Raw genomic sequence first — 26,554 nt, 5'->3', positions numbered from 1 at the left:
AATGTAGAAATATAATTGTGGTTTAATTGACTAAATATATGTAATAGCTTTTTAGTGGTGCAAAGCTGGGTCTTCTGGGATTTCAGATGTTAAAGGGACAGGTACATACAACCAACCTGTATGAGAATCTCTTCATTTTGTGACAAGGAAGATTTGCCATGTCTCCCAGGTGAAATGTGCTTTCTATCCCCCAACTCCATTGCAGAAATGTAGTGTCAGAAAGCTTGTTTCTGAGCTTGGGCTATGTACTTACAGACCTCCTTCAGGCTCCTTAGGGCCTGTGGAGAAGAGCTTCTCCTGTGGTGTGGATGGATGATCTTCCACTATGGGGCTGAGTTGATAAACCTTGAGGTCTCATGATTTCTTGTCTTTCATTTTATATTGAATGTCATAGACTAGCCCAACTGAATTGCTCTTATGGCCTAGCCAAAAGAAGGAAAACTTCAATCTTTAATTTGGATGGGCTTTCTTTCTTGGTATGAAGTAAGATCTGTGGTATAATGGAAAATGCTAGTGTTTACAATCTTAGATGGTAAACTCCTCTAGAGGAGTAACAGCAATTTATTTTACCTTTTGTGCTTTCAATAGAGAAACACCTAGCAGCAGCTCCCTTGTTTTGCAGCCTACCATGAGATGTATTACTGGGACATATCTTTCTTCCCTGCTCCTGTTCTTCAAAAACTACATGGTTGTTCTCTTTAGTATAACTCCATTGGTGACATCCTTCATGTAGTCTTTGTATTTCTTGTAGATCCAGGACTGGAGCTTTAGTGCAGTGCTTTTTCACACTGGTGCTGGGAAGCTTCTGTTTCTTAGCAAAGAGGCATGGAATGCAGCTAGACTAAACTGCATTTCTTTCCTACAGGGTACTCCACTAGAGATGGTGACCTTAAAACACACTTCACCTTCTGTTGAAAATGGCTACGGGGTTTCATCTAGACATTTAAAGCTGCTTTCTGGTTTCTTTCCCAAAATTATTCATGTCAGGGGTTGGAAGTATCCCCTCATACACTTCCTAAATCTAGTTAAAGTATGAAAACATTTAGGTCGCTTCCTTGGTGCTTTGCTTTTAAAAATAGAAAGGGTGACATTATAGGCAGTCTCTACCTGGAGTTTTTGAAATACTTCTCTGGCTACAAAATAAGCGAATTTTATTTGGGGACTGTTACAGCATTAGTGAAAATGTGTCTGGTTTACATTTTGGAACAATCAGAATGCCCTCAGTATGTATGCTTATTTATGATACTAGATTATATTCCTGAAGTGGTACTTCAGTGATTATTTCCATGAAACACAGTTCCTATCTGCAAGTAGTTTGCCTGTTGCTTTGGAGTTTCCCTCTGCAGAATTTGGTACAGTCACTGCCAAGGAGGGGGAAATTCCATCATAACAAAATAACATTCCATACTCATGGAATTATTCCAGATGTTATTCCATACTCTTTGTCCTGCCTTCTCTTCCCTTTTCTGTTATTATTTCCACTTGAAAGAAATCACATGCAAAGAGATGAGGTTTTTTTCCCATATCTTTGATGCTTTTGTATGGGTACTGTGTGTATATTGCACAGATACTGCTGGTTGAAAAATCAAATCGAGGAGTAGGTATGAAATCCTGGTGGAATGTGCATGTGAGTAATGTATTGAAACATTTCACTTGTTGTAAGACAAGAAAATTATGGAGTTTCTAGAAAATGCTGGTGGGAAGGTAGGAAGAAGTGACTGTGTAATTTTTTTGTTTGAATCATTTCTTTGAACTGTACAAAATAATCATAGCTTTTTGCATACAGATTGGACAAATAATGTGTGCTATGAAAACTCCTAAGGCAATACGTGGGAAATCTCAAGTGTTTCTGGAATCTGAAGAACTCACTTTGAGAATATTCTGACAACTTGATAACTAACTGTAGTTGTCAACAGTTCTAACTCCATAACGATGTTTTCTACCTGATGTTTAATGTGTGTGGCCAGTGATAACTGGCGCTCTAAGGTCCAGTTCTGTTGCCTTAATTTGGATAGAGTGAGAGAGACGACAAGTATTCCCTCTCCCCCTCTCACGGTTATGTATTTATAATATATTACTACATTACTTAAAGGTATTCTGGGTTGGAAGTCTAACGAAAAAAGAAAAACTGTCATGTAATATAAGCACACAGATTCTGGATAGCTGTGTATCTGTCTTGATTTTCTACATGCCGTGACCACAAATAGAAGTAGATACATGCTGATTTCTCATCATTGGGATAGCAATGAAATTAATGTTCTTGAATTTAAAGGGCCAAGTAGAAAAGATGCTAACAATTTCAGGGAGTGGTTAGGAGTAAAACCCGTGGATTTAAGTCTGTGAACAGTTCTATGCAGTGTAATAGTCACCATAATTTCTAACTTGGTAGGTTATGTTTCCAGTTTTGCAGTTAACATGGCTAAAGACAGTGTAAGATATCTTACAATCAGACCCTTCTGCAAAACAAAATCTAAAATTTTAGTATTTTAATCCCTTATCAGTTTGTCGAGAATTCAGTAGCTCTGGAGAATTAAAATCCTATGTTTGGTCATAATGTTAATGTAGAATGTTACCAGATTATGTAGAATGTCAAAAATACGTGACAATTCATAAAATCTGTGGAATAAAAATTGAAAAAAGATATTTTAATTTTTAATAGTGGCTTTTACTATATCTAATACAAAGGGGGGGTATGAGGTGTGTATTATTACATAAAATAAATCCACGGCCTTTTCATTGTATTGCCCAAATTAACTAGATTCCTACATGACTTCTGAACATAGGTTATAGAAAAAGTTAGCTGCCTGTTTGGCATTACAGATAGCTGAAAGAATGAAAGTTGTTATCTGTAAATTGTCATTTGCTTCTGTGAATGTCAGTGAAGACCTGAAGGTTTTAGTAACTGAGGTTTTAAATTCAAAGGCCAAGATTGTGGTGATGAAATGTGCAGGCACTGTTCACATTTCACTTTCTTAGGATTTTAGGTCAGAAACTCCTAATTGTATCACCTTTTTTGTTAATCCATGGTGATGGTCAAAGCTGGTTCAGTTTTGTTGGGATAGGTATCTCAAATGTGGTTGGTTTGTTTTTTGGGGTTTTTTTGGTGGGCTTGTTTTTTGATTTTAACATTATTTCTGCTGGGCTCTGGAGGTAATTTATGTGCCTGTTGTTGCAGAAGTAGCCTGAGTTTGGATGACTTACGGTAAGTCTATCTAACACTCAGTGTGTGTTAGTTACGCTGCATCTCTTGTGACTTCATCACACAGCCTTTATAACAGTAGTTAACTTTTATATGTAAAAAACATGTGAGTGTCTTCTTTAGACTAAAGTGCATTTCTCCTCACAAAAAGCTTTACTCCCCATGTCCTCTTCACAAGTGTTTAGAAATTGCTTAATTACTAATTTCACGAGTTTACAATACATTAACATTGTTTGCTGTTAACAGTTCGTCCGTTGTCATTTGTTGTGAAATATATTTGAAGCTTTTTTTTTTTTGGCCTGTGACTGCTAACTACCCCAATATTTCCTTTACCCCATGTCATATTTCCAGATCCTGTTTGAGATTTTATCCACTTAAGTGCTTGTTTTATCTTGCACAGCTGTATTCGGGGTGATCGTTGTCTAACATCGCATGCATATATAACCATTTTATTATTATTATCAAGCACTCAAAAACAAGTTCCCCAAATTAGTTCTCTCTGCAGCTTCTCTTGTAACTGTTACAGGTTTGATGACAATATATGCAATTTTTTATAATTGGCTGTAGGTAGACTGTGACCACTTAATAATGCCTTAATAGCTGTTCAGTGGTTTGTTTTCTCATTATTTGTGCCTCTTCAAATACACACTATCCAAACTTCTTAATGGACTTTTCCTTGGAATTTATCAGAGCATCAGTATGGCATAAATTTCCCTCAAGACTAGTATATGAGTATCTTTCAACTTCATTTTTCAGGTTAGGAATCAAGGTAATTAGATGCTTTTATATTTTATGTTCCAGTTCAGTGTGTTGAGTTATAATTTGCTAGATTGTTGAGCAATAAGGAGTACTTGAGATGTAAATGCAGCTCATTGATTTTTCAAGTGTGGCAATATGTGCTCAGCATTTCTCCTCATTGGGTGTAGGGGTTTTAGTCAGCCAAAAAGAAATGGTACTCTGATTTCACATACATATTAACATCTAGCCCATCTGGTATATACAACCGATCTGGTACTTTTTGACCCAGAGAGGCTCCCAACAGCATTCTTCATCTGTGTAGCCCTGGCTCATCACTTGCCAAGATCTGTTTGATGCACTGAATGAGGGAGGTATCCTGTGGGAAAATAGTTTGGCAACCATCCATGATTAAAGAATGCCATAGTGCTTAGTGGCACTACTGCAAACTTTGGTCTGCATTTCCCCGTTATAGAGCGAACAACAATTTTAATTTTTTTAATGTTAGGTATGTGTGGCTCCTGAAATGTTTAAAAAAAAAAAAGTATTCCGATATTTTGTTGTCATCATATTCCAACATTCATCAGGAATGTTGGAACATTTAGGCTCTCCACAGAGGACCCTGCCAAGAAAGCAAACTATAGAATGACCATCTAATAATGTTATTACGTGGATTAGCACCAGAGGGAGTGGGATACTCTTTCCAGCGAGTTTTGTATATATATATTTGTTGACAGTAGCAGAGTTGACAGGTCTTAAAAATTCTAATCTCTATTCTAAACTAGCTACCTGCTATCCTCTTTGGTCCCTCATGTCTTGAGCCTGCCCCATCCTAGTCCCATCTCTTTCCTCCTACCTAGCATCAAGTTCTTTCTCCTATTTCTGCTTAGCCAGTGAATATATTAGATTTTCATCCTAATGCCTGGTTTTGGTATATATTTTTTTTTCTTGCTCCGTTTCTTCAAAATGTCAGTCATCCTGCTGTCTGTCCATATCCAGCATCCACAGATTTTTTGCCATGTTCATCTAATGTGGTTTGTGCTCTGTGTGCTTGCTCAAGGACTTTTACCAAACCACTCCTTTGTTCTCTCTGTATATGGAGAATTTCCGTGTACCCTCTTACTCACCAGTATTTGTTCTGAGTTTATCTCTTCCTGTGAAGGGAATCCCATCCTAGTTTGTCACTTTATACTTGTCCAGTTCAGTGATTGCTCTTTATTCACCTGGTGTAATCTTTGGGCTCAGCACTGGGGCTGAAGTGTTGGTTTCCTAGCTGTCAGGGTGAGTCCTGGCCCCATACAGCTCAGTACAGGCACAGGTGTATGCTACCTTCAGATGGAGCATGATCAGTGTGGGAAAACTGCTTTGAGCCTGGAGTACTCCTATCAAATCACAGAGCTAGTGCAAATTAATGTTTTTGCTGAAGCTCTTGAGAATTGCACAGGTTTTCACAGGAATGATGAAAACTTCCTTTAACAGTCAACACAGAGGTCTTAATTGTTAACCTTCCAGAAAAACTAGTTTTGTCTGATTGAGATTTGTATTTTCTAACCCAGTGTTGAAGCACTTGAACAAGAGTCAAGTAGCAACATGAAACGGTTCAGTTCAGCACGGTAATGTGTGGTACAGGGTGTTTAAAAATTGAGTAAAATTGTTCAGGCATGGATTTAGACTACAAGCAGCCAAGCAACCTTATCTTTGCATAGCAGAGATAAGTAAGATAGATGGTTCCAGTCTGCTTTGGAGCTCATGATAATATGAGATGCAAAAAGCAAAAGATTTGGAAATTACGCAATTTTAGTCAAGTACACAGTCTGTGTAAAATTATAAACAGGAAGATCATTAGTAACACACACGTATGGTTGGAGTCAGCAGTTGATCTTGTCTGCAGGGTTTTATAGGCAGTGAAGATTTTTTTATCCGCTGATCACTACTGTTCTGTTTGTACTACTGTTCAGTAGTCAGTAATTTTTTGTTTTAAAGGAAAAAGAAACAAGATATTTTTTTGTCCTCCAAAGGACCAATTGTGTTTTTAATATCGGTCTATACATTTCTTTTGAATCTTTGATTCTGCAGTTCACTGCATCGATTTTTAACTTACCTGTCAACTGCATATATTGAATCACCCTAAGTAACTGCCAGCCGATTCCATATTCAACAGAAACTTTTTTCTTTCCAGAATTACTAGTGTTTCTATGCATGAAGTAATCTTTGGTGTCAGGACTCGTATAAGGCATAAGAATGCTACAAAATCTGTTCTCTTCATAAGGAGTGTGCTTCCTACCCAAGACTTTACAAAGTCTTCATCTTTCAGTCAGACTCTCTTCAAGCCAAGATTCTTCAGTTGCATCTGTTTTCTCTCATGCTCAGTCTTGCTCCTTGAACATTCCTTTTGTCTGTCCTTACTGTTTAAAAATTGAGATCTATCTTGAATGATACCTGTTTGTAAAATTCCATTAAGAAAGTTCATCTAACTGCAGCATTTAAAGTACTTGGCAGGAGTGGATAAATATTCAAATATGAGTACATGGAAAAGGACAAAGTTAATGACCTTCTCAATGTGCATGCCTGTAGCAATACCACAGTTTCTGCTGTCAAAACAAAGTTGTTTTACCTAGCTAATTGTTTATTCTATGTCCTGAATTCCTAGGATACTATTCCAAGAGTTTTCTTGTGGTTAAACATATGGAAATCCCGTCTCTCTTAAAAGTGTAATCAAGAAATTTTGCTGATTGATCAGAGAACAGAATTATAAATAAATAAATTTTGACCTAAGTGGAACTGTAAATATATTGTCTACTTGTTTATAGAGTTGTCTTATCTGCAAATGGTGTGCAATGGCCTACTGAGCAGCTGTGTAATAATATGCCTTGTGTTGTGAACTGTGGCTTATATGATTCTAGGACCACACAGAAGAGAGGAGAATCATTTGGAATCAGCAAAATAGGGAACAAAATAAAAGGTGTATTCAAGAGTTCTGCAATGGAAGGAGCTATGTTGCCGAACTATAACTTAAACGAAGGAGAAGATGACTTCGTGAGTAAAAGCGTCTTTGTTGATTTGGGGTGGTTTGGTTTTTTCCTTTTTTATTTGAAAATGTTAAGTTTCTGCCATCCTCACTACAAAGTTTTCATGTGCTGGCTTCTGATTAAATTGCTTTGTATTCCCTGTATTCATTCAAAGGCAAGACCACATTCCCAGTTAGTGTGCCTCTGAGCTTATTGCCTTAGTACATAGAATTATTAAAAGTAGCAGTCAGACATTTTTGTAGGAAATGAATTTTTCTCTAAAAACTTACCATGCCTTATTACCTACATTTATAAAATGGCATGTGTAGCATTGCATACGTGGCTCTTCTGAAGTTTGCTACAAGACTTTAAAACCATAAAGTAGTGGAGAAATTGCTGTCAAGTTAGTCTGTGCAGCTTTTTCTCTGAAGGACAGGAGCAGCAGTCCTTTCTTATTTGTCTTGGGTGTCTCCCTCAATGCTTTTCTTCCGTGTAAACAGCCATGGGTACAGCCAATGGTAGAATTTATTGCATGGGACATTGTTATCTGAAGCACAATTGGGGGACAAATGGAAAATTTTAAAAGGCAAGAGGAAGGAATTGGTCAGAAGCTGTAGGTAGCCACGTATTTTTTACAGAGTGTCTGTCAGTTCAATCTTTTGAGCTGTTCTAACAACCAAAACATTTAAGTGTTCATCACCTTGATAAACTGCTAGCTTATTTCCCATGCTTATTAGCCTGAAGCTAAAAGTGTTGATGTGAGTTTGTATTATTCACCTGGTTCAGAATTGTTTTCAGAAGAAGGTGAGAGCACTCAACAACTTAGAACTCTAGATAGATTTGGTTTTTTTTCTTCCAGCTGTCTCTCCTTTAGTACTTCTGTGTCCCACTCCCTCTTCCTGAAGTATCATCTATGGAACTTGATAGCACTGTAAAAATTTTCTGATCTCACTAAAAGTTGCTAATTTCAAATTAATTTGCAGCGGATCTAAACCCAGAAATTAATCTACATGGGATCTCCATTAATGAAATGATTTCTTTTTCTTTTATTGCTTAGTGACACATACTTGAAACTTGATTTATGTTTCATTGCCTTATAGAAGTTTTGGAGAGGTCGCTTGTACCAGTTAAAATAGAAAATGTGTGTTTAAAACGGAAATCTTTGTGTTTAAAATAGAGATCTTTGTGTTTGAATCTTTACAGATTGAAGAAGGCGTTATGGTGATGGAAGATGATTCTCCTGAGGAGGCTGTCACTACCCCAAATACACCCCGCAACCTTGCTGCATGGAAAATTAGCATCCCATATGTAGATTTTTTTGATGATCCCTCCCTGGAAAGAAAAGACAGAAAGGAGAGAATTCCTGTATTCTGCATTGATGTAGAGAGAAATGATAGAAGGGCAGGTATGCAATGTTGTGGAAAACCAGTGTCATTTAAAAGTGAACTCAAAATTATTATAGCATGCTCTCCTCTGATAGCTCTTGCAGTGTGCTTTGCATATGTGTTCTGATTTTGAAATAATGGCTTGAAAGTTATGAGGAAATGCGTTTGAGAAATAAATGATCACATTTTGTTTTTGCAAGTTGAGAACTGATTCCTCAGCATGAATCAGTTCTATCAGTTATATTTAGACTCTGTGCCAGAGTTCGAGATGTTCTCTTTCCAAAAATATTTATCCTACAGTTCACATTAACAGGCACCTGGCTTATTTTTCTTTCACCTACTCTGAACTTTGGAATAATGAGAAATAAATAACTTTTTATATAACCTTAAAATATAGTTCTTAGAAAATTAAAATGTTTTGCTTATTAGGAACTGTACTGGCTTGCAGTTAGTTTATCAGTATCTAGACAGCAATATATCCATATGAAGTGAGGGAAAACAGCATCATCCAGAGGCTGTGTGTATTTGTGTTAGTGAGACTAATAATAAGCACAATAAGCAGAAAGTATTTAAGAGTTATTTAGTGATATCTTCCAGGATTAAGAATGATCAATGTTCAAGCTGATGATACAGAGGACTGTATTCAACAAGTACTATTTCTGTAAATAATTTGGTTAAAAGTTTGAAAATAGATCTAACATAGCATCCCACATAAATTTTGAAGTTATGGAGCACTTAGTTGTTTAGATTTTAGGAATCCTCTAAATGATGTGATAGTTACCTTGCTAGTACCATATCTGCCTACCATATCTATCTGTCTAGTTATGCATTTCAGTTTAACACTAAAGGTATCTTAAAGTTTGTTACTACAATATAGGGGACTAAGGTCACTGAGATTTTTCCTGTAATAATCCATCATACGGTTCCTTTTGCTAATTTGTCTCTCTGGTGGCATAAAACCTGGTTTTTGACTTTTTTTCCCCCAGTTGGACATGAACCTGAACACTGGTCTGTCTACAGGAGGTATCTAGAATTTTATGTGCTTGAGTCGAAGCTTACAGAATTTCATGGTATGTTCTCCATCATCTGGAAAACCACTTTTCCCCTGCTGTGATTATCATTCCTTATGATTATCATGTGTTACAATGAAACCAATGTTTATTGCATTACAAGAATAGTTTATCTCTGTTAGGTACGTTTCCTGATGCTCAGCTTCCCTCAAAGCGAATCATTGGCCCCAAGAACTATGAGTTCTTAAAATCCAAGAGAGAGGAGTTTCAGGAATATCTGCAGGTATCAAAAAAACATTTGGACTAAAGAATATTCTGAAACTAATGATACAAAACTTGTAAAAGAATATCTGCTTCTTTTGTTTGTTTCCAAGAACTTCAGTTACAGAGTTTGCCCAAGGGTTCAGCTGGGCAAATAAAAATTGTTAAAGTGACTGAAAACAGAAATCTATTGCAAATGACGATATCTATGGCAAAATAATGCTCTTTGAATATATTTTTGCTATAGAGAAACTGATTTTTAGAGACTAAAGTACTTCTTTATTTCCTTCTGTCTCAAAGAAACTTCTACAACATCCAGAACTGAGTAACAGCCAGCTTTTAGCTGATTTCCTGTCCCCTAATGGAGGAGAGACTCAGTTTCTTGATAAAATGTTACCCGATGTGAATCTTGGTATGTAATATGCTACTTGTTTATGCTGACAAATAGTAATACTGTGGATGCTGTGATTGAGTTCTGTGATTCTCTGAATGATAGTAGTAATGAATAGATAATTCTTGTGGATGTGGAAAATAAGAACTCTGCTCCTTCACAGCCCCTAAAAGCAAGGAAGATATGCTGATACTTCTTTCTTGAAGAAAAAAGACCTTTTTGAAATTATGAAGAAAGGTGTTTGTGGTTGCTTTTGAATTTTTGTGTCAGAAAGCAAGATGATAAGATTTCTATTAATAAATTTCATCATTCAAGAAGATTTACGGTATTGTCACAAGTCAAATCTGCATGAGTCTGTCATTGTTTACAGATGAGATGGTATGAAGAATTTTAATATAAAACTGTCTTTGGATTTTAGTTGATTAAAATCTGTTTATTTTATTCTGAAAGCTACCATATTTGATATTTCTAGTCTTAGCTAGTGTTAAGATCTTTTTTAACATGAACTAGTTAATAGATTTGAGGCAGTGGTGTGTGTGTGTGATATAGGCAGGTCAAATGGAAATTGAGAAGTTGTGAGATTTGTGATGTCTAATGTAAGAGTTCATAATAAATGAAAAAAGTAGACTGCAGTGTGACTTTACAGCTTGGCTGCAGTGTAGCTGTCTCAGAATAGTGGGCCTGAGCTGGTGAGGTCAACCTCACGTCTTGTACCACTTATTGTTCTGGCACTGGTGTGGTACCAAAAGCCATGTCTGAACTGTCACTGCATTTCTGCATTTCCTAGTCCTGGTGTGAACCTACTGGGGCTTAATGTGCTTTATGAGTTGTTGAATGAGATTTTGCTTTTCATCATCCTGTTGAAAGGTTTTGTTTTTGTTTCAGATCTCTCTTCTAGATCCAACCGTACATTGTTTAAAAAAAGCTTGTAATTATGGTGTTTACTGTAATGCATTTCCTGCCTGACACTGTACTTCACTTCCATAAACAGCACTATAACAAGTCTTGGCATTTCAATAGGGCTTTTTATGAGGATGAGAGTGTTTATTATTATCATCTGATCATTTTACATACTTTCCGATGTAAATTTCAAATTTAATGACATGTAGATAAAAAAGTATTACAGTAAATGTAATGCTTAAAATAAAACTAGTCCTGGACACTTTCATTTTTCAGTATTCCAAGTTACTGTGCCATATCTTGATAGCCTTATCAGGACAGAAGAGCTGATTTTTAAGGCCACAGCTGTAACCTGTCCAGTTTATAAAATTTTACTCAGAAGGGTTTTTGAGGCTGGATCTCCCCAGAATCCCTCCAGATTAGCTGATCTTTTCATGGAAAGAGGAGAATCTTGGTTATCTTGATTTCTTCTGTGATGACTGTTTATGATTCTATGAAGAACTTAAGGACAGGGAATTTTACCTGTACCTGGTGTTGTAGTAGTACTGCTGTTACGCTGCTATTTTTATATATACCACATATATAAAAAAAAATATATACACATATATATAAATATATATATGCATATATAGATATTTATGTTTAAGCCTCTAAAAAAATTAAAAGATAGACTTACAGTACTTTATTGCGAGAGCTTTTTTTAAGTACTCAGAAATAATCTGTATATTTTTAATATTTTAAGTATCTTTTCTTGAAGAATACTAAGCAGTAAGTTGCAAGATGGTTATGCACAAGGCTATTTTCTTAGCTTTTTGTACCAAATAAAAAAAAAATCAGATTTTAAAAAATTATTATGTTTTTAAGTAATGACTAGACAGTAAGTACTTAAAATGTAGCAGAGAAAAAGGTCTTTCAAATCAGACAGTGATAACAAAGTTTTTGTTTATTTCTAATTATAGGTAAAATCATAAAATCTGTTCCAGGGAAACTCATGAAAGAGGTGAGTAATTCTTTCAGGTTGCCAACATAATAACTAAATAACTTCAGTAACTAATTTTACAAGATTACTAACTTACAGACTATTCAACACTTTGTTTGAAAATGCTTTTCTTGTTTAGTTTTCATTTTCCTATAATTATATGAATGACCTGTCACTTGAATCTTTTTTTTCAGAAAGGTCAGCATTTGGAGCCGTTCATCATGAATTTTATCAACTCCTGTGAATCTCCCAAGCCTAAACCAAGTAGGCCTGAACTTACCATTTTGAGTCCCACTTCTGAAAATAATAAGAAGGTATAGTAAGTCATGTTCCTTTCCCACTTCATAGGAGTGGGGAAGACTGACCATACCATGAAAATGGAAAGAATAAACAAAAAAACCTCTCATAAATATAAAAATTTACCTATTTTGTGTTGCCATTTCATACAAGAGAGAGAATAGTAGCAGAGAGATCTTTTGTCATCTTCTGATGTATAAATACCTTTGAATGATTTTTGAGGGTTGTGGGCAAGTTTTGTAGTTTTGTTGTTGCTGTTGTTTTTTACATCTTGGTATATTTGGAGATGAGGAAACAAAGTAGAGAGCCTGTGAAGTACAGAGAGGAGAAGAAGGGGGGAAAGCAAAGGTGTAAAACAGGGAATGTTTTAGTGTCTTTAGGAAACTTCCTTTTCAAAGTGAAGAGCTTGAGTGTTTGATGAAAATGTGACTTGTGGAAGTGCTACAAGCCAAAATGTCAAGGTACCTGTTTATCTGCCTTCGAAGTGTTCATCCTTGTCTGACATTCCTAATAGGTTAACTGTATCACTTCGTGCATAGTTACTTTTTCTAGCATTGGCACAGTGAAAGTTTAGCACTTACCAGTTTCAATCTTTTATTTGTCTGCAGGTAAAGATAGTTCCTTTCTTTGTTTTCCTGTATTTGTAGTTAGAGCCTGGTAAAATGTAATGTAAAGATTTCTGCTAGCTTCAGGGGCTTTAGAAAGACGCTAGTCTTCATATTTCTGTGTTGGACTGCATTAGAGTGATCGTGTATTTGTGGAATTTAGAGAGGAATATTGTTTCTGGTCTCAGATTTCAAAGACCCAAACTCAGTGCTACAGAGCTGTTGTGGTTCAGGACTAAATATGGAATGTGCATACACTTCGCCATGTGAGAGGTTCTAAAGGAAAGCTCAGTAGTATGTGCTTTCCTGCTATCTCATTTGCTTGGGAAGAGGAGTTGAATTACATGTGAGACTGGACTACACAGGTCCCAGTCTCTTTTTCCAAGTAACAAGGGATAGGAAGAGAGGAAATGGCCTCATGTTGTTGCAGGGAAGGTTTAGTTTGGACATCAGGAAAAAATCTCATGCTAGAAAGGGTTGTCAAGCGTTGGAACAGGCTACCCAGGGAAGCGATGGAGTCACCATCCCTAGGGGTATGTAAAAGATGTGTAGATGTGGCACATAGTTTAGTATTGGGCTTGGCAGTGTTGGGTTAACGGTTGGACTTAATGATCTTAGAGGTCTTTTTCAACCTAAATATTTCCATGACTAAGTGTCAGCTGGGACACTTCATTTTGCAAAGTGGTAAGTGGGAAATGTATGATAGTCTGAAGTCTAATGCTTAGCATGAGAGGACAGGGGATAAAGATTGGGGTGGATTTTCTTTCCCTCTCTTCTCTACTGCAAAAACTAAGAGGTGCTAAATGAAGGTGGTAGGAGTTGTGTTCAAAACAAAAAGTGGTAGCTCTTGCAATGGTTAGTAAATTTGTGGAACTTAAACAACTATGCAGTGAGAGAGGACAAATTCACAAAAAGGGAATGTATTCGGGGTGAATACCTACAGAGAGACTGAATCCAGCTCTTGAACTTTTTTTTTTAGTTGAAAACAATTGGAGACTGGAAGAATTTGGTGAAAAGTACTGTCTAGGGTGATTGTTCCCAGGATCCATTTATGGTTCTTGGTAGTGATGGGCTGTTGAAAAAATGGACCTTTTGATCTCCTTCACTATGGACATTTTTATAGTGTTATGACACTTACAGAATTTACAGCCACAAAATGTTTATACTGATTAAGTTCAATAGCAGTTAAATCTATTAATTTGTTTGGGTTTCATCTTCTGAACATGAAGGCTGAATTACTACAGCCAATATTTAGTGTTAGCTTACATGTGCATATACACAAAATTAGTATCCTTCATTTCAAGTTCTTTCTCACCTTGGACACTATTTCCAAGGTTAAGATATTTTGCTATTGCTCTCTATTCAGAGGGTTATAAATGTATCAGCAGTCTTAAAAATCATATGTAGAGTTTTTGTGCTAGAAACAGAGTACATGCATAAATAATTCAAATGTTCTTTATAAAACAGCTGACAGCACACTACAACAGAGGATGAACAATCAGATAATTTTTTTTTATTGTGATCTGACAAGAACTGTAGAAGTGAGCAGTTTTAATATGTTTAACATACTTAAATACCTGAGCTACCAGCTTTGCATTTTGAAGCATTGCTCAGTTAAAATGTAAACACATTCTTTGAAGTGTCAGCATGTTATTCTTGTAAAAGAATATGTGTACGGAAATTCAGGCTCTGAAATGAGGTTTTCCCAATGCTTTTCAACCATGATGATCCCAGGAAAGCAAAGAGCTGTCTGTACTTTGGCTTTTCTTTTGGAATACTGAAGTGTCCTTAAGCAAAACATAGATCTTTACTGCCTTCCGGTTTTGGGTGTCATTTTCAGAAATATCATTGTGGGAGAAACCTCTGTATCACTGCTGACCAAGTGGCCGTGTATGCAGTTCATTGGAGACACAAGTTTGTAGAGTCTGAGGCCAAGTTGTTGCTGGCAGTGCTGCTTAGCCTGTAGCAGATGCTCTTGTCACAGGATATGAGTTTCTTTGCACAGAGCAAAAAAGATGAGGCTAGCCCCAGCTCTCCATTCCTTCTCACCTTCTGTGGTCAGAGTGAGTTCACTGTTTTTCTAAGCACCTTTATTCTAATTAGCTCTTTCATGAATAATTGGTTCTGCATATGTTTTTGTAATATTTTTTTTCTTTCCCAGAAGAAATCTGTTTTGTTTTGGGGAGCCATTTGCTGTAAATGGATGGAAACTTTCACACTTCAGTGTATCTCTTGCAGAGCTGTGATTATTATTTAATGATGGGCACTCAAGACACTTTGCCTTGGGGGAGGCTGCAAGACAGTTCTGTGATCAGATGCTGAATATCTGTGCTCAAATTATAGTACTAATTTTGACCAGCAGAGGCGAGTATGCATGAGGTATTCATGTGCCGACTACTTTCTCATTAATTTGCCATCTATCAGTTCAACCAGGGTGCACACACTCACACAATTAATGGTAATTATTAGAGATCTGATAAACCAGGTTATGCTGGGTTATGGTCTCTGCTGAGTTTTCCCATGCACATTTGAAATTCATCCCTCTTGCTGATTTGCTGGGGTGCTCGTGCCTTCTTTGGAAGATAGTTTTCTCTTTCTCAAGTCAGCCCACACGTGAGAAAAGATTTGTGCTGGGTGCCAGGACACTGGGCCATTTACACCTTGTCACTTCCTGGATTTGATTTTTAAGCAACACTGGTTTCATCTGCCAGACCACTTTAGTTTGTATCGATGATGCTTTTTGGAAGTAAATCTCCTGATCACCTCTGCGTGTCACACTTCTTCTCATACTAGGAAGCTGTCTTAGAACTCATTAACTGAACTTACTTCAGATGAAACTAAACTGGAAAATTCTGTCTAGGAATGCAGGCACCAAGGGTGTTCAGTTCAAAGGCCAGAGCAGAGCTAGGCTGGAGTAGCACCCCTCCCTACTCCCCAGATATGTTTGGCATAGACTTTACCTGTTCAGTTCTGCAGTTCACTTGTGTTGGTAGAACATGACACCTTTGTGAAGATGTGTGGCCTTCCAATTCCTGAAGGGAAAGCTGGAGAGAGGCTTTTACAAGAGCGTTTAGTGACAGGACAAGGGGAAATAGTTTCAAACTGAAAGACAGTAGGTTTAGAATAGATATTAGGAAAAAATTCTTCATTGTGAGGGTGGTTAGATGCTGGAACAGGTTGCCCATAGAGGCTGTGGAATCCCCATCCCTGGAATTGTTAAATGGCAGGTTGGAGCAACCCGGTGCAGTGGAAGGTGTCCCTGCCCATGTCAGGGGGGTTTGAGCTAGATGAACTTCGAGGTCCCTTCCAACCCAGACCACTCTGTGATTCTCTGACATAAGTGCTGTGCAGTAGCCAGGCACCCTCACTCCTGGTGATGGAGGTGGATGTCTTTACCAGGACTGTGTGAACTACCTGTATGGAGTCAATGAGGGGATCTGGCAGGCAGCCAGAGAGACAAAAGTTTTGGTCTTTTTGAGTGCCCACCTGTGAGAGAAGCATGTTATCTCATAGTAAGAAAGTTCTTCAGTTTTTTGGTAAATGGTAGAGTTGCTTTCCAGCTGATGCTTTTATTGCCACAGTGTTCTCCTATACCTTGTCTGAAGCAGATCTGTTTATTCCAGTTTCAACATGTTGGAATCTACTGAGAATACAATGCACATTTCCCCAGTGCTGGTGCTGCCAACTCTGTTGCCATGAGTAGGGTACACCCTGACTGATGTGATTCAGGCACTACATACATTCTTTCTTCTTACCATTTTGTTATAATCCTCTGTACTTTGCAAATGAGCAGGAAAAACAGGGGAGAGGTTCATGCCGATGGCTGTGGGTATTGTTCATAGTCATGGTATTGCTTTTATACACCTCACCTGTGCTGGAACGTATACGGGTGTATGTTTGCATATGTGCTTGCTAACCGTTGCGTAACTTCTTTTTTTCCTGTGAGGCACTTTATGTGAGCATTCACGCTTACTTTCCTCGTTTTTCCCATCAAGGTGCGATAGCCTATTGTACAAGGGGTTGCTTTGGTCTTTTTCTTAATATCTTTCACTTGCTTCAAGAGCTTGACTCCCATTATTAATCAATACCAATTCATGGAATTTCCTCATCCAACGACTTTTAAGATATTTCGTGGTTATAATTGCAATTACTATTTAATCTTAAAGATACTTGTGAATAATGATAGCATTGAGGTTTGTCTTGCCAGTCTCAAATATTAGCATGCAGAGAAACATTCAAGGCAAAATCCTGTGCTTATCTGAATTGTGAATGTAATCTCAACTTTTGTGTTAGATAACCAATTGTATATTTTTCACTTGAATTTCCTCAGAAGCAAAATTCTGGAAAGCACAAAACGTAGAAGTAGAGATGTAATGCCACTTTGTGTTATGGCTGCTGCCGTGCATTGCAAATGACTATAGAATATTCACTTTCACTGGAATAGTATAAAAAATGTACTTTATAAAAACTGGTCGTTGGCTCAGCTGTTTTGCCATGCCTTGTACTGCTGTTACGTTCTGAAATGCCACATGCAAGAGTCAGAGCTTTCAAAGCTTGACTCTGATCAAGGAACCATTATATTTAAGGTGCAAGACAGATTATCCATGTGCAGAGATACATGCATCATTCAAAAGATGCTGCTTCTGGTTTGGGATGAAAGTGGAAATAGCGTTTGGAAGTCAGAAAGCTTTGCCCTAAGCTGGCCTTCATGTTTGATTTTTTTTTTATAGGTCACCTACCAGGTTGCTGTTAATGATTTAGCTTGGCCTCCAGACACTCCTGAACCTATGTCTACATTGCACAATGGGCTGCTTTGAGTTGGCTCTGTCAGGTCATGGGGTCTATCTAAAAAATAAAGGAGGCTCTTGTTTAAGTTACAGTAATTCAGCTAGATTTTTTCAATATTGAGGAGGATATAGACTTCAGTTTATACAGGGTTTTTTAAACAACATACCAGGGACGCTTTCATACAGTAGGCGTGAATAATTACGTGTTCTTTGTAGGTTTGTTGCGTTCCTGGATACCAGTCATCCCCCAGTGCATTAACCATATTTGCCCTTTCATGTAATTTATATAATAACCTGGTGTTGTTTAGTTTGAGTGAACCTTGTGAAGATAATACCAGCAGCTTAGCACTTAACAAAAGAGAGGGCCTGAAGAAGTACAGGTCATAACCTGAGTCTTGCCAGATGTCCTGATGTAGTTTTTCCTAAGAGTGCAGAGCATTCTGTTTAGAGACTTGCATGATTCAGAGCTTGTGATTTGCATGTTTTATGGCTTTATTTATTTCAGGGAGAATTGCTGTATAGAAAGTGAACCACATATAAGCAAATTACTTCCTGTTCTTTGGAAGTAATTTTAATTTGGGAGCGATAAAGAAAAACCTGTGACAGTGGCAATCATCTCAACACAGGAATGCTATGATTATGTTGCCTTTGCTTCTAGTTCTGGAATATTTTTTTTAGGACCTTGGCATAAACTTTTGAACTTTCTTTTTGTAATACAGAGTATTTTGTATAAATATTATTTTATCTTTAGATCAACTATTTTGGGGATAAGATAATTTAAAATAAACTGTTAATAGAGATTGCTAGGTATTAAATATGAAAACCATCAGGATTCCAAGAGTTTTTCCTTTACAGCTGCTGGAATGCACAGACTTGAGGGCAGAGGGGGCAAGGAGTACTGCCTAGGTGGTATGGGACCCCTTATGGTGTTCAGGGAAGAGCCTCTTGGGGTATTGCGAGGATTATAATATCTTTTAAGAAAGAACCAAAACCAAGGAAATAGAGGGATCAGGGAGGGGTGTGATGACATTGGAAAATAGAAGGCTAAAGGAATATTAATTGAGAAATTATATAAATGTGAAGAAACCCAAACTTTAGTAACTTTAAAAGATTTATGAAGTTTTTGCTGTAAAGAATTAAGCTGGCAGGGAGAAAAGGTATTTCTGTACATAAAAAAAATTGTATATTTTGTCCAGAAACCATTGTATTTATTTCAAAATGGAAGCCAACAGGAACTTTTAGAAATACTTCAGTGTCGTAGGATCAGAATCGTTTAGGTTGGAAGAAGGTAGCAGGAGCAAAAAGACTCATGAATTAATGTCTCAGACACCCTGCTGATTTGTTCTGAACCCAGGTATTTTGGTTGTGTAACTTGGCAACATGTGACATGCTCTTTATTGGAAAGTGAAGAATTCAGAAAAACAAACCCAGAAACAATGAAACGAATCAACGCCTGTGATTAGTTCTTTGAAAGCTCTGGAAAGAAGCTACTTCTTTTGAAAAAAACAACCCAAAGGACTGATTGCTGTCCTTTTGCCTTTGAATGCAAATGGTGTCAGTCTTATGTTTCTATTTTTAGCTTTTTAATGATTTATTCAAGAATAATGCAAACCGGTCTGAGAATACAGAAAGGCGACAAAATCAGAACTACTTCATGGAAATGCTGACTGTCGAAGGAGTCTATGACTACCTAATGTATGTTGGTAAGAAGTGATTTCTCTTAATTATTCATACACTTCATGCCAAATGTGAAGTTCATGTTCTTTGGTAAGAAATCAAATTCTGTTTTAGGACTCATATATAGCTCAGCACTTTCAAGCATATCAGTATACAACTTAGTGACACAGTCATTCCTTAGAAGACTTTATTGTGGTGCGAGAATGTCATTTTTTTTATCATTCATTATTGCTTGTTTTGTTATGTCTCTTTCTTTCTCCATCGCAGTATTATGAGCTTATGGGAGTAGGTCCCTTCACTTTTCTCAGGTGTGCCTAGGCTGCTCATACACTCTGGGAATGGGAATGATTTAATTAATAAAAATAGCTAAAGGAAGTATTTGATAAGCACTGTGGAGAATACCAATTTTTTCAGCGTTGCACTAACAAAACTAAAATACTGCTTGCTTGCAATCATTGTTTTTTACTTTTGAATAAATGATTCCTTTGTCAAGAGTGTCAGGAGAGCCTCATATATGTATGTCTCTGTAACATTGCAGGTAGGGTAGTTTTCCGCATTCCTGACTGGCTGCATCATCTCTTGATGGGAGGAAGAATTCTCTTCAAAAATACATTGGAACTGTACACAGACTATTACTTGCATTACAAATTAGAACAACTATTTGAGGAGCACCGGTTGGTTTCTCTGATAACGCTGCTGAGAGGTTAGTAATAGTTAAATCTTTGGTGTAAAAGTACTGCTTCAGTTTGATATTTGAAATCCTTTCTTTGAAGTTTCCAAGTACTAAACTCTGCAAAGCTTACTAAGCTAGTGGAGTTTTAAAAATCAAGTGTGCCTATAAAAAGACTGCAAAAGCTCATTGTGGAAAGATACTGAGTCAGCCATGTTGTCTGTTAGTGATGATTACAGAAAAAAGTATTATGAGTAGTAATTTGCTAAGCTGTGCAAGGAACAACAGAAACAAAATAAAGGTTGTTTAATGTATCACAGCATGCATGTTTTATGCAGTCTTTTAAGTTACTTCACTTCTGTGCTACATCACAGTCCTTTATTGTTTCTCTTTTATTTGTTCCCTTTGTTGTGGTAGGCTTTTGAGAGGGCTTGACTGTTCTTGACCTTTGAATAAGGAAAGGGGAAAGAGGTTAAAAAAATCTGAAAAATGTCCACACAACTCCACCTGAGTGCAGTCTGATTTAAATAAATACCACAATCTTGCAGAAGCTCTGGCATTAAGACAGCTCTGTTCTTATCAAACCAAAAGGAAAACTTGTGAAAGACAAAAAAAGACAGGAGTAAGTCTTTCAGAGCCTAAAACCAAAACTGAGCACCTGTTATTTCTGATGAACAGCGGTTCTTGCTCTCTTGTTCTTAGGTAAATCTGAAATTTTTGACAGTTCCAGACAGTGTTTTTGGCACAAAGTGTGAATACTGCTTATATGTTTGAAAGCATAAGGGAAATTGTGAGTTAGGAGATCATAACTAACCTAAAGTAGAATTGATCCAAACTTATAAGATAGTGCTTTAAAATTTATAAAAGAATGGAAACAAATTGTGAAAAGATGATTGACCTCCATAGGAGCAGGATTCTGGATTTGATCAGGGTAAATGTAAGCAAAAGACTATGATCTGGCAAGGCTAGAATTCCCTTCCAGTCAAGGTCATACAGAAAAGATACTCAATTTTGAAGCCACAATCCAAAACACATTTATATGTCAGTGATGTGTAGCTGCCTAAAGACTTCTTTTCAATGTGTTTTTGCTGCAGATGCCGTGTTCTGTGAGAACACTGAGCCTCGCTCTCTCCAGGATAAACAGAGGCGAGCAAAGCAGACTTTTGAAGAAATGATGAGATACATTCCAGGTTCTCTATTTCATGATTGTCTGTATGAGTGTGGTTAATTGTTCAGGCAGATATATAACCCAAATACAGTCACATTACCTTCCCAAGTCAAATAATACTTGGGCTGCTGAGATTTGAGTTGATCAGAACACTAGGTGTAAAAAACCAGCAGTTCGTTTAGTCATTTAAATGTTGCTGACTAAGCTGTAGCGTAGTAATTAATAAAGACATGCTGATGGAAATCAAGAGCTTTACAAATGTACTTAATATCATAATTTCTTCATATTTAGAATGTTCCTATGTTTTTTATTTTTTCGAGATGAAAAATGGGTTAAAAAAGGCACACCATGAAGCCAGAAGGTACATCTGAGCTCTCCTTACACTGTATAGACGAGGGGAGAGAAGCCCATTTAATCAGAATGTAACTTTAAAAAATCAGATTGTGGTTTATTAAACCATGCATTAGGACAATAGATTGATATTATAAAAAGTGTAATAATTACTTAGGTGTGCAGCCCTGAAGAAAAGGGAGGAAAAAAAGATGAACCAAAAGCGTGTTTGTTTTTCCATTTACCATTTGAGATAGATAAAACTTGAACTCTTTATTTAATTTAAACTGGGGTTTTTTTGTTGATAATTACTGGACTACCATAATTGCATCATACAGCTGTTTTACAGTGCTTCCTCGTGACTTGTATATTTTGGCTTTGGAATTTGGTCTAGATTTAATAGGGAAGTGCATTGGGGAAGAGGCTAAATATGAAGGCATCAGGCTTCTGTTTGATGGACTGCAGCAACCAGTGCTCAACAAACAGGTAACTCGTAACATGTGAGAAACTTGCCTTTTGGCACAGGATTTCCTGAAGTGAATGTTTGGTATAGCAGAGGAGTGGGCTCTAATTCAGAGTTAAAAATAAAAAGCAGTAGTGTTGCCTTGAAGTGTCCTTAGTTTTATTTGTTTTCTTTTAGTTAACCTATGTTCTGCTGGACATTGGGATTCTAGAACTCTTTCCAGAGCTGAGTAAGGTATGTGCTAACTCTGTTCAAGAACTGCAGGATTCTTCTAGCTGCTATTGAGTCTGGTCACTGGTGCATTTTGGCTGTTGTTCCCTTGTAATAATAATTTTAAATTTGGGGGGAAATCTGTGTTTTTCTAGTATTTGAATCTGGGTTACTTACATTTTGTTAATTAGCTCTTTCCAAATCAGCCCAGGGCTGTTTGTCTAGCATGCAGCAAGTATGAGCTGTCTTTCAGTAGAATTCAACAGAGCAATCAGTGGTTGAGATCTCTGTGTGTTTCTCTTTGACTGATTTGTCTCCACTCTATCTTGTGCATTTCCCAATTCTGCATGCAGAGCTCATGTCAAGCTGCAGCATTTTTCTTGAGAATGTTTGGCAGGAGGGTGTCTTAGCCCTAGTTTGGTCACTGCAATGTTAACTCCAACTTTCCAGATAAAGGAGACAGAATTTGCACAAGAGAAATTGCTATATAAATGCATATCACTAGGTTTGGGATCCATCTCATATTTCTACTTATGTATATCAAACCTTTACAGGGTTTTACATAGCAATTTTACAGTTTGGTCTTCATAGTAAGCAGGAGATAATTTGCTAGTTAGCTAGAGAGAAAAAAAAAAACAACCCAACAAATAAAAAATGCCTCACTAACAATAGATGTTGGTTGCATGAACCCTGTGTCTGAAAACTGCAAAGTGCCAGCAGTGATTTGTTTTGCATGATAAACAGAAACAAATATTAGGTATCGGAACAAGCCAGGACACCTTCCATTGTTTCCACTGAAATGAGGCTGGCTCAGCATGTTTGACCTACTTTGTAGCTGCCCTCCTCATGCCAGTGTTCAGACAGTTAAAAACAAGTAAAAGAGCTTGTTTCCCAGCTTTGTTTCCCAGCTGACCAAGGGAACAAGGAAGTAGCCTGGAAACTTGCGTGCTGAAAAAAAGACCTTAGACTTGCTGTTCTACTCTGCTGAATGGGTTTTGTGTCCAGTAATAGATACAGCAGCTAATAGTGTATGTGTATATATATGCGTATATATATATATAGGAACACTGGTCTTTCATCAGTTGATGATGGAAAAAAACAAGTGGCATTTAAAGCACTGGTCAGGCCCAGAGGCTGGTGATCAATGGAATGAACTCTCATTGAGGCAAGCCAGTACCTAGGGAGGTATTTGTTGTGGCTCCAGTCCTGTTTAACATCTTCATTAATGCTCTGGATGATGGGACAGGCTGATGATGACACAAAACTGGGAAGAGTGGCTGATACACCAGAGGGTCCTGCTGCTATCCAGAGGGACCTAAGCAGGCTGGAGAAACAGGCTGACAGGAACCTCCTGAACCTCAGGAACTTCGACAAAGGGAAGTGCAAAGATGCTCCTGGGGAAGAACAACCCCAGGATGGGCTGGGGGCTACGCAGCTGGAAAGCAGCTTTGCAGAAAAGGACCAGGGTGTCCTGATAGACACAAAGTTGAACAGAAGACTGACAGTATCCTGGGCTGCATCAGGAGTGTTACCAGCAGGTTGAGGAAGGTGATTCTGCCCCTCTGCTCAGTGCTGGTGAGGCCACATCTGGAAATATTGTGTGCAGGACTGGGCTCCCCAGTACAAGAGAGACCTGGACATACTGGAGAGAGTTCAGTTGAGGGCCATGAGGATGATGAAGGAACTGGAGCATCTCTCCAATGAGAAGAGGCTGAGAGAGGTGGGAATTGTTCAGCCTGGACAAGAGAAAGCTCAGAGGATCTTATCTATGTAAATCCCTGAGGGTATGGTACAGAGAGGACAGAACCAGTGGTGCCCAGTAACTGGACCAGAGGCAACAGGCACAAACTGAAACACAAGAGGTTCCCTCTAAACATCAGGAAACACTTTTTCACTGTGAAGGTGACTAAGCACAAGGTCACCAAGGTGACCCAGGTTGCCCTGGGTATGCTGTGGAGTGTTCATCCTTGGAGATGTTCAAAAGCTGTCTGGACATGGTCCTGGGCAACCATCTCTAGGTAGCTCTGCTTGAGGTCTAGACCAAGTGACCTCTAGAGGCACCTTCCAACCCTAACCCTGCTGTGATTCCATAACTGTGTATATTTAATGAGGTAAAATATTTTTTCTTCAAAAACAAATCAAGAAAAGACTATTTAATGCAAATCAAGATCAAGTTTTGTACCTTAATCTGTTCTTTTTTTCTGTGTAACTGTGACACTGCCTGACTGCTCTGCAGTGTTTCATAACCACCTGCTGAAGAGGGACCTTTAATACCACCTCTGCTCCTGGTGAAACAGCAGAGTTGAGGGCTGGGCTTCCCCTTTCCTTATGCCTGAAGCTGGTGGGAACAGAGCAAGGGAATCACTGGCCCAGATTTCAGTAGAGGAAAGGAAGAAAAATACTTCAACTAGGAACTTCAGCTGTTTTCCTATTTTGGATGTACTGAGAGCAACACAGAACAAAGTGCTGCATCTGTGATGTTTGGCAGTGGGACCAGGACTGAAAAGGGAAATGCAAGGTGGAGAGGGTATGGATGGAGGAGTGGCAGTGGTTTTCATCTAGAGCCCTGGAAAATGTTTCCCCAAAATCACTGCAAACAGACTGTAAAGCCATTTAGAAAGAGAATTTTCTCCTTCTAACAATTGTAACAGGGAAGTTTAAAAGCAATGACTGGTTCTTACTTAACTATCTGTTATATTGCAGGGGGGGGATCAATGCCTGTCCTCTCTATTCAGCAGAGACTAGTCCTTTTTGAGTTGCTTCATGCCAAAATGTGTTTGTAGTTATAGTGAAGAACAAAAAAATATTTCAGGTCAGTCATCATTTAAAGGGAAAACTGAGCATCCTGGAAGTTTTGTTTCAAGCACTGCTCCTTTGGCAGAGAAAACTGCGATGGGAGAAATGGGAAAACTGTCATTAGCAGGGATGTCCATCTGCTTCCACTCTTGAGATTGGTATCTCAAAGGTATTTCCTGCTACACGTACCAGCGCGGATACATGCTGGATCACTTGATGTGTTTGATGGCAGCATGCGTAAGTGAGCAAGGTCGAAGGATAAGAGCCGAAAAACTCCGATACAATGTGCAGTCAGTCCCTTGGAAGTCCGTCAGACAGGATGCAAGGAAAAGGACAGCTGAGAGGGGAGAAGCATTCCTAGCAGAGGAAGGAAAGAAATCCACTTGAAAAAACATCACTCCACTACCATTTCCAGAGCAGAAAACTGCTCTGTTAAGAAAACTGTATTTAGTAGTTAGGAGTGGGAGAGGTGGAACTTCCAGAGGGAAAAGAAAATACCTATTTTGACAAATAGTATTAAAACCCAGTAGCCTTCCTTTCTCTTAACTCTGGTTTCAAGTGGATGTTTTCAAATACCATTAATGGTTGCAGCTCAGTTCAGTCTTTTCTATGTAAATATGCGTTTTCAAACCTAGAAAGTAAATTTTTTCGCCCTTATTGTTTAACAGGGTCCGAAGGAAACGAGCTCTGTGTCAAGTTGGATGTGAGTGAAGGGACCTTGCTGGACACCCAGTAGCATCTGCTGTGCACTTTTGTAATGGACATGTGACATTTTAACCTTGCCTTGTATATTTTCTTGTAAATAACATAAAATTTAAGTTCTAAAAAATATCTTTATTCAATAAAGACATAAAAATTTAATATCAGTTGCAAGTAAATAAAATATTTGTACTTTCTGTTTAAAATTTGTTTTAGCTGTTACCAGTAAAAGTCAAATTAATTTCCCCCAAATCTCTCCATGTGTGAAATTACAGAATGACATTAAATAAAGCAGCTCAGAGATCAGCCAACCTACGCTTTACCAAAAGAGCAATTACTGGATGTCTTCCTTAAAGGATATGTAGAAAAAATGTTTGGAAGAAGCTGTAGAATGCTCCCATAATGTTATTTTTAACTGTCTTAACAAATCTTACTATTTTTTAGAAAACTGAAATTATGGGATTGAATCTGTTGCATACAAATAATCTCAGAACTATCTTTGGCCTTTATGCTCTCTGTGAGCATGGAAAATAACATGTAATTTAGTCTATTTAATACATGACCTTTAAATCTAAAGCATTCTTAAAGTAATAATGGGTGTGAAAAGTGATTTTGACTTTTACCTTAGCCTTTATTTTTCTGCAGTTTCTTACCTGGGATTACCTGACATCTGGCATCCCAGGATGCAAGTCTGTTCACAGCTTTTTCTAAAAATTCATTCCTATAAAATTGGGTGGAAGATTTTTGCTGTAAATCTTAATTTGTTGGCCCAGCCTTTACAAAAGAGACTTTGAAATGGACTTTCATGTGTGGATTTTTAACAAGTTTTACTCACAGAACAATACAGCGATACTTTAATAGGCATTCCTCAGTTTTTACTTTCAGACAATACCCATTTCCTCCTTCACTACAAACCAACCAATCTAATGCAGCATTGGTGTTCTTTGTCAATACACTTTGTGCTATCTGTCTATATTACTACTG

General features: G+C 37.7%; 1 protein-coding gene across 4 annotated transcripts in view; it reads left to right on the top strand.

Annotated features, from left to right (window-relative positions):
• The window catches only part of SNX14 (sorting nexin 14), a 48,893-nt gene extending 22,523 nt beyond the window's left edge, over positions 1-26,370 (top strand). For 2 of the 4 annotated variants that reach the window (XM_051777930.1, XM_051777931.1), the window contains exons 16-29: positions 3,176-3,202; positions 6,838-6,970; positions 8,146-8,347; positions 9,314-9,397; positions 9,520-9,620; positions 9,899-10,010; positions 11,849-11,889; positions 12,063-12,182; positions 19,137-19,260; positions 19,773-19,937; positions 20,999-21,094; positions 21,797-21,888; positions 22,043-22,099; positions 25,540-26,370. In XM_051777930.1, coding sequence (XP_051633890.1) covers positions 3,176-3,202; positions 6,838-6,970; positions 8,146-8,347; positions 9,314-9,397; positions 9,520-9,620; positions 9,899-10,010; positions 11,849-11,889; positions 12,063-12,182; positions 19,137-19,260; positions 19,773-19,937; positions 20,999-21,094; positions 21,797-21,888; positions 22,043-22,099; positions 25,540-25,578 — 1,393 coding nt within the window. In that variant the 3' untranslated portion in view covers positions 25,579-26,370. The remainder of the gene's footprint in view (positions 1-3,175; positions 3,203-6,837; positions 6,971-8,145; positions 8,348-9,313; positions 9,398-9,519; positions 9,621-9,898; positions 10,011-11,848; positions 11,890-12,062; positions 12,183-19,136; positions 19,261-19,772; positions 19,938-20,998; positions 21,095-21,796; positions 21,889-22,042; positions 22,100-25,539) is intronic. The other 2 variants (XM_051777932.1, XM_051777933.1) reach the window with 1 other exon arrangement.
• The last annotated feature ends 184 nt before the right edge of the window (positions 26,371-26,554 follow it).

The sequence above is a fragment of the Manacus candei genome, unplaced genomic scaffold (genome assembly GCF_025592945.1).
Source record: "Manacus candei isolate 608988 ecotype Guabito, Panama unplaced genomic scaffold, ASM2559294v1 h1tg000011l, whole genome shotgun sequence".
NCBI lineage: Eukaryota > Metazoa > Chordata > Aves > Passeriformes > Pipridae > Manacus > Manacus candei.
The sequence above is the reverse complement of the archived record's forward strand: the minus strand, read 5'-3'. Positions and strand labels throughout refer to the sequence as shown.